We start from the raw sequence: 7,914 nt of genomic DNA on the forward strand, positions 1-7,914 counted from the left end.
ATAAGACACTCTATAAACGTATTTTTTGATAGAACAATAAATTTTTTAGAATATTCTTACATCTATATGAGAGTTATATCTTACTGGTAAATAATAATAATATTTTTTGATAGAACAATATAATTTAGAATATTCTTACATGTATATGAGAGTATATCTTGCTGGTGAATAATAAAAACACATAATTGCACAAAGTTCTAATTATACATCATGAATTTTAGTATTACGAATGTATCTCTAAGTAGCATTTTATAATATTTCAGAATTTTTTACCTCAAACAATAGCATGTATTTTGTATTTAAGAACCAATGTTAATCAAAATAAAACAATAAGTAATTAATTGAACAAAATAAAGTTATATTTAATATGTGCCATTTACACAGCAATTACATAACGTCTTTTCAACGGTATCCAATGTCACCTTGCTACTGAGAGATATATTTTACATTTACGTACGATATATTACTAACAATAGTTTTANTCGAATCTCACTTTGTTACTGACAGATATATTTTTTTAATATATGTGTTATGAAAAAACANATGCGCAAAGAACATTATAATATATTTTTAAAAATATATTATTTAAAAATATATTATAAAAGAATGTACTTCTAACAAAAAAAATGTATCTTTAGCATATAATTTATATTTAAGAATGAATTTTTACTTTTACTGTATAATGGTAACACAAAATATATGTAATACAGAAAAAAGATATACTTAATATGTGTGTGAATTACTAAAACAATCTACCATCTTTATCACACAAAATATGTAATCATAACACAAAATATGTAATGCGGAAAAAGAATATACTTAATATGTGATTTACTAACACAATCTACCATCTTTATAATGCTATGTCTTTATAAAACAATCTACTGTCTTTATAACGCTAATAGCTAAAGAAATAAACGTTAATTCCACGGCTGCGACCACTACGGCCACGAACACCACGACCAATTTATTTTAATTATTAATATTTATTGTTTGAATTTAATTGGTTTCTGCTAGTGTTCTTTTTTCTGCAAACGAAATAAAGGTAGATATAGAAAAAGAATGAGAGAAAGAGAGAGTGTGTAAATGAGTCACCAAGAGATATAAATAATAAGTATGAATGGTGTTTTATACTCACGTTTCTTCTCTTTATCTCCTTGTGTGTCCAGGAGCTCATCTAATTTTTTACTTACAGGTGATGATTCTTTTGTTTCTGCAAAAAATATACATATGTACATATATATGTCTAGACATAGACAGAGCGAGACTAATAGTGTAAATGAGAAAGTAAATGAATGAGTGAGAAAGAAATTTAAATATTAAGTATGAATGTTGTTTTGTACTCACGTTTATTCTCTTTATCTGGTTGTGTGTCTACAAACTCATCAAAGTCTTCATTTATACGTGATGATTCATTTTCTCCTGCATATATATATTATATCTATTATATATATATATATATAAATAAAGAGAGAGAGAAAGAGAGAGAAAGAGAGGAAAAGAGTGTAAGTGAGAGAGTGAGTGAGAAAAAGAGAAAGTAAATGAATGAGTGAGAAAGAAATTTACATAATAAGTATAAGTGTTGGTTTATACTTACGTTTATTGTCTTCATCTCCTTGTGTGTCCAGAAGCTCATCTAATTTTTTTTTACTTACAGGTGATGAATCTCTTGTTTCTGCAAAAAATATACATATGTACATGTATATGTCCAGACATAGACAGAGCGAGACTAATAGTGTAAATGAGAAAGTGAGTGAGAAAAGGAAAAAGTAAATGAATGAGTGAGAAAGAAATTTAAATATTAAATATGAATGTTGTTTTGTACTCACGTTTATTCTCTTTATCTGGTTGTGTGTCTACAAACTCATCTAATTCTTCATTTATACGTGATGATTCATTTTCTCCTGCATATATATATATTATATCTATTATATATATATATATATAAATAAAGAGAGAGAGAGAGAAAGAGAGAAAGAGAGGAAAAGAGTGTAAGTGAGAGAGTGAGTGAGAAAAAGAGAAAGTAAATGAATGACTTAGAAAGAAATTTACATAATAAGTATGAGTGTTGGTTTATACTTACGTTTATTGTCTTCATCTCCTTGTGTGTCCAGGAGCTCATCTAATTTTTCACTTACAGATGACGATTCTTTTTCTTTTGTTTCTGCAATATACACACATATGTACATGTATATATATGTAGTCAGAGACAGAGAAAGACAAAGAGTGTGAGTGAGAGAGTGAGTGAGTGAGTCAGAAAAGAAGAAAGTGAGTGAGTGAGAAAGAAAGTTAAATATTAAGTATGACTGTTGTTTTATACTCACGTTCATTTTCTTCATCTGCTTGTGTGTCCAGGAGCTCATCTAATTCTTCATTTACAGATGATGATTCTTTTTGTCCTGCAATATATAAATATATATATATATATATATATATATATATAGAAAGAGAGAGAGAGAGAGAGAGAAAGAAAGAAAGAGAAAGAGAGAAAAAGAAAAAGTAGGATATGGAAATAATGTGTAGGAATTACTTACGTTTATTTTGCAATGAACCTAATGCATGTACATTGGTTTCTTTTATTTGTCGTTTTCCTGCAAAAAAAATGTGTATATGTGTTTGTGTAAATATATGTAAATATATACGTGCATATATATGTATATATGCATGTTTAGTGAAAGACGTTTATACAAGAGACAAAGTATTTTGTTGGTATTTACTTTAAACAAGATATTCAAAGACTTGTACTTACTTATATTTGCAAGTTGTGCTTCCAAAACCTTCACTCTGTCTTTTAATGTCCTGTTTTCAAACGTTAAAAGTAGATTTTCTACTCGATGGATGTTTTGTAAATTTAATTCGTCTTCATAGTCTTTTTCGATTTGATCATCCATTTCTGAAATATAATAATAATAATAATTTACGACACATATAATATTAAAATATTAATACATTTTTAAGAATATACTTACTGATTATTAATATTATGCACTTGTAAATGTAAATGATGCAATCCGTCGATCTTTCGATGTAATTCGTCTCGAATGTTCCGTGCGTTAAATTGTTTAGTTGGATATACATTTACACATGGGCTGCGTTCGTTTTTGACTGGCAGTACTGAAAATCTATATATGCGTGACATGAATCTATACATTTTCAGTACTGCCAGTCAAAAACGAACGCAGCCATGGTGTAAAAAGAAATGTGTTCATTGGCTAAGGGAGAAGTTAGATGGTGCGGAACGTGCGTAATGCGGAACTGTCGAAACGTTCGTGATTGGTCGTGGCTTCATTCCGCCGATTCTGCAATTTTCGTTCCGCAAAAACATATTTTTATACGGACTTGACCAAATCATTATCGTAACTTAATTGATTGCAAATACAAATAGTGGAACTTTGTTTTGTAAGATGCCAAAAATTCGAAAGAAAATCGTAAGTCTATTTAATATTTGAATAATATACTAATATAACAACACACAATGTTCTCGTGTATATTGTTGTTATCAATGACAAATATAACAAATGTGTCTTATAATATAGTATCCGCGAAATTTTTTTTTTCTAATGTCCCATTAAGCGGAATTTGCGAATGCGTAATCAGCGCTAGCAATTACTATTTTGATAGATCCTATAAAACTAATCTATGAAAAAGCTCTTACGATTCGTCAGCGTCCTGTTGTGCAATAACTAATTCCGTTCAATGAGATGTAAGAAAATATAGTTTTACAGAACAAAGTTTGCGGAATGAATGTCTATGATTGGCCGAAATTTATTCTGTAAATTCCCCATTACGCACATTCTGCACCATCTGATCTTTCCCTAAGACTAAGGCAGTAGGCAGTGCAAAATTCATTGGAGACTGACTCTTATATATAATAACAAACAGCAGCGACCAGCACGTATGTGCATCCATATCGCGCAAGAATTGTCTTTGATGTACAGCTTTTGATGAGGGAAATGCGAACCGAATGTTCTGGTGCATTTGTTTTGGCGTATACATCTATATATACTATACAATAACGAATGACAATAAGAAATGTTCACGTTTGCTGTTCGTTCGCTATGTATAAGGGTGAAGTTACATGATACAAAAAAGAGGCTGCGGAACAGAGAGTGCGTCATTGAGACAGCCAATCACCAAGCCAAGCTTGCGGAATACAATCGTACGGGATAGCTATGATTGGCTGTCTCAATGACGCACTCCCCGTTCCGCAGCCTCTTTTCCGTACTATGTAACTTCACCCTAACCGAACTTTTCAATTTTCGATAGTAGCGCACGTTGATTGGTTACTTATGATATCAATCTGTGATTGGTTGTATCTGGAAAAACACTCTGATTGGTGTATGGTATACGAATAATGATGAATGTGTTCCACAATAGACTTAATGTTAAAATATTCACATTACATGTAAAATACAACGTATATATTACAAAATGATATCTTGAAGAACTTACTTTTTTAAAAAAAGGTAAAAATATGGGCCAATTTTTTGCACAACATGTATTATATTAGTTTAATTGACTTAAATTGAAAACTCTTTCCCTCAAACTGCTTTTCCGTTTTTCGACTTCAAATTCATCTTTTTTTAAATTATATTTTGTTTCTGTCAAAATAATAAAAAACATTTTTATTTATTTATTCTCTCCAAAAAAAGAATATAAACATTCGTAGCACCTTTAGGCCAGTGTTGTTTTCTAACTTGCATATCATCAATTCTAAACCAGCTACTTTTTCCTTGTCTACACATACTTGTATAATGACTGTTTGCAATACACAGTCCGTTAGTAAATATGGCATTAATTACTTTATATAGGTGTCCACCTGCTGACACTTTAGTCGTTGGTACAGCACGTAAAGTAAATTTATTTGCAGGTATTACTTTATCATCTTCTGAAAATAATAGAAAATGAATGATAAGTATTTCTTTTGTCAATGTTAATTCTCTTTTTAATATTTTACTATTTTTTTTACAAGTGTTACATAAATCGTTAATAGATTCACACCAATGAAGAAAAGTAGTACTTAATAAGTCGTTAAGATCATAACTCTTTTTCTCTAGATTAATGACAGGAATTGAGATCAAAATATTATTTGATATAACTGTATTTGTATACTCACAATTTTTGCATCGTGTTGTAGAAGTTACTTGATGCTCGACTACATTTTTTATAAAATCAAATTTTACGCAAAGAGCCAAAAGAAACTCAGATGCATCATGTTTTACATTATTATTCGAAAACTTTTCTCCTAGATATTGTCGTATTCTGTATGTATTTAAATCGGGCATTTCATTCTCATATTGATGCATTAATACAAGTAAAAGTTTTTCTTTATCATAATTAAATATTTGTTTTCTAATTATACTTAAGTGCAAAAGACATTGCAGTATTGAATTTGCGTACGATGAAACTTTATCTACGTTTTCGAAACCACGAATAATCCAACCAGTACTTTTATGAACATTATAATGATGTGGTTCTTGTGGTTCTTGTACAGAAGCAATTACTTTTGATGAAGTCCATAGATTATTATCCTTTACCTTACGAATTTTTTGTTTTGAAACAGAAATTATTGCTGCTGTTTCTGGTTTATGTATTTGTTTTAACCTGTTGTATTCAATAATTGCTTCTTCACTAGCTTTTACAGATGAAGGATCATAATTAATTAAATACAATCCTTCTAAAGACGTTACACGAGACAATGCAACATAAATTTGACCACAACTGAATACAGAATTACCTACATCCATAATAGCGTTTTGCAAACTCAATCCTTGGCTTTTGTGGATAGTGATTCCATAACTCAGACACAATGGAAATTGTTTTCTAATGACATATGTTCTTTCCATGACAGGAAATTTTACACTTACTCTCTCAATTAAAACTTCTTCACCTGACGGCAAAAGAAGATTTATTTTTTCTATATTGTTATTTGATATATCTTTAACAACAGAAATTACTTTACCTATTGTACCGTTTACAAGGCCTTTGCTAGCATCAATGTTACGTCGTATCATAACTTTTGCTCCAATTTTAATAATAATTTTTTTCGAAAGTCCGGCTGTTCTTGAATTATCATCTTCATGATTTGACAATATTTTTGCAACTTTCTTTTCTACAAAGCGACTACAATTTATCTTATCTTCTGCAATTAATACTATTTCTTCAGAAGTAATTCGATTTAGCATCGCCGCATTAAGAACGTCACACATGTGACAAGTAGGCAGTAAACATACGGTATCTGTCGGCAAATCATTAATAAAATTACATAATTCGTTCAATCTAGATTCCATAGATACACCTTTAAAAGATAGTATTCTAGTTTGAAGGATTTTACAATCAGACTGAGTCACTAATCCAATACGAATTCTTGATAGTATCTCACGATAAGAATCATCTCCTTGCTGCCGCATATTGATTGTTAATTCATCGTAGTCAAACAATGTAGTCCATAAGTTAGGAGCCTCCAACGAACCGAGATATTTATCAATTTTTTCCTTTGTTAAGCTCACAAAAACAGGATCATCGTTTACTGGAGGTAATTGAAGCAAATCTCCAAATAGAAGAATGTGTTTTCCACCGAACCAACCATCATCAGTATCAAGGGTGTCGAATATTTGACATAATCGAAAATGTATGTATTGTACATTAAAGTCAAATTAGATATCATTGACACTTCATCAATTATAATGAGAATAACATCTTTGAGTTCTGCTCGTAAAACTTTTAATACATGATCAGATAATTGTTTATATTTAGGAATAAAGCCGTGTTCAACAGGCAATTGAAGTAATCTATGAACTGTCAAACCGTCTATATTAAACGCTGCAATACCAGTAGGAGCTGCTATAGCAGTATCTTTGTTCAGATTTTGTTTTATCCAGCATTTAATAGTTTTAATTAAGAAACTTTTTCCTGTACCACCTTCTCCGCTAACNTATAATCGTAATGGTGATTTATCCGATGTTACAGTTGTAACAACTTTGTCAAACACACGTTTTTGATCTAGATTNAATTTTGCTATCATATCACATACATCGACATTTTTTTCTATTTTCTCTCCAAGATCTTTAAAATCTTGCATTGCTTCACCAGCTTCTATATTTTGAATACCTATTGGATTTTCTGGATCATCTTGCGATGTATTTTGTTTGTTGTTTAATTCGTTGTCTAGGTATTCTTGAACCAATTGTTTTGCCGTTTCAAATGCTTTTTGCAATTCCTCTATCTTTTCATGATATTGTAATGCTTCTACAAGATGTAATTTTAATTTGTGAAATGATTCTGTATAATTATCACATCCGTTTCTAAGATCTTCCAATTTTCGCCATGGTTTAAACATGAGTAATAATGCAAAGAAATAATTTTCTGGTTGTGTATTCACATCGTATTTATAATGATTAATAAGATATTCACGTTTTCGCCGTTTAAGATACATACCCTTACCTATTTTATAATATATGATATACTTATTTTTCGGTTTAATTTTAGTAATGTCATACCACTTTGCAAATTCATAAAGAGACACATTGTCTAATTCTTTCGGTCTTATTGGATAATAAGTATCTATCAAAGACGGACAAAATATGTCCGTAGATTCTTTATCAAGATTTTCAATCTCTTTGCGAGTCTTTAATTTTCTAAATCTAATTTGATTAACATCTAGCCATCTAATAGTCGTATTTCGATCACTTCCATATAAAGGAATACCTAATAATGTATCAGCAGCTTCGAGTGCTCCACATTCTCTGTTGTGCGTAAATCGCAAAGCAATATTCCAAAGATAACTTCCCAGTGATTTGCTTTCGTTATTCTTACTATTAGTAATGCTATCGGATAATTCACATTTTCCCGCTTTATTCATATACTTAGTGACGGGTGATACTCTATTGACCACAGTACGATTCGACACCGCTC

At 30.3% G+C, this 7,914-nt stretch overlaps 2 protein-coding genes across 2 annotated transcripts in view; both read right to left on the reverse strand.

Annotated features, from left to right (window-relative positions):
* Positions 1 to 758: 758 nt before the first annotated feature.
* On the reverse strand, positions 759 to 3,053 carry LOC109862674 (DNA ligase 1-like). The gene is made up of 10 exons (XM_020442784.1): positions 2,970 to 3,053; positions 2,750 to 2,893; positions 2,535 to 2,591; positions 2,325 to 2,399; positions 2,084 to 2,164; positions 1,830 to 1,904; positions 1,598 to 1,675; positions 1,348 to 1,422; positions 1,139 to 1,213; positions 759 to 1,028 (listed from the first exon to the last, which is right to left on the reverse strand). The coding sequence occupies exons 2-10, from the start codon at positions 2,889 to 2,891 to the stop codon at positions 1,000 to 1,002; spliced, it is 687 nt and encodes a 228-aa protein (XP_020298373.1). The 5' UTR covers positions 2,892 to 2,893; positions 2,970 to 3,053; the 3' UTR covers positions 759 to 999.
* Positions 3,054 to 5,245: 2,192 nt separating this feature from the next.
* Positions 5,246 to 7,914, reverse strand: part of LOC109862673 — a 5,066-nt gene continuing 2,397 nt past the window's right edge. Inside the window, 5 exon segments of the mRNA XM_020442782.1 lie at positions 5,246 to 5,262; positions 5,363 to 6,247; positions 6,338 to 6,638; positions 6,641 to 6,855; positions 6,919 to 7,826. Of these exon segments, the coding sequence (XP_020298371.1) occupies positions 5,246 to 5,262; positions 5,363 to 6,247; positions 6,338 to 6,638; positions 6,641 to 6,855; positions 6,919 to 7,826 (2,326 nt within the window).

The sequence above is a fragment of the Pseudomyrmex gracilis genome, unplaced genomic scaffold, assembly GCF_002006095.1.
Source record: "Pseudomyrmex gracilis isolate BER0280 unplaced genomic scaffold, ASM200609v1 scaffold_2174, whole genome shotgun sequence".
NCBI classification, from domain to species: domain Eukaryota; kingdom Metazoa; phylum Arthropoda; class Insecta; order Hymenoptera; family Formicidae; genus Pseudomyrmex; species Pseudomyrmex gracilis.

What these genes read in the sequence shown, in the direction of transcription:
- LOC109862674 (XM_020442784.1), bottom strand. Translation starts at nt 2,891, where the DNA reads ATGGATGATCAAATCGAAAAAGACTATGAAGACGAATTAAATTTACAA. An exon ending in AGCAGATGAAGAAAATGAAC is followed by an intron (nt 2,165 to 2,324) that starts GTGAGTATAAAA and finishes TGTATATTGCAG; the next exon opens with AAACAAAAGAAAAAGAATCG. An exon ending in AGGAGATGAAGACAATAAAC is followed by an intron (nt 1,905 to 2,083) that starts GTAAGTATAAAC and finishes ATATATATGCAG; the next exon opens with GAGAAAATGAATCATCACGT.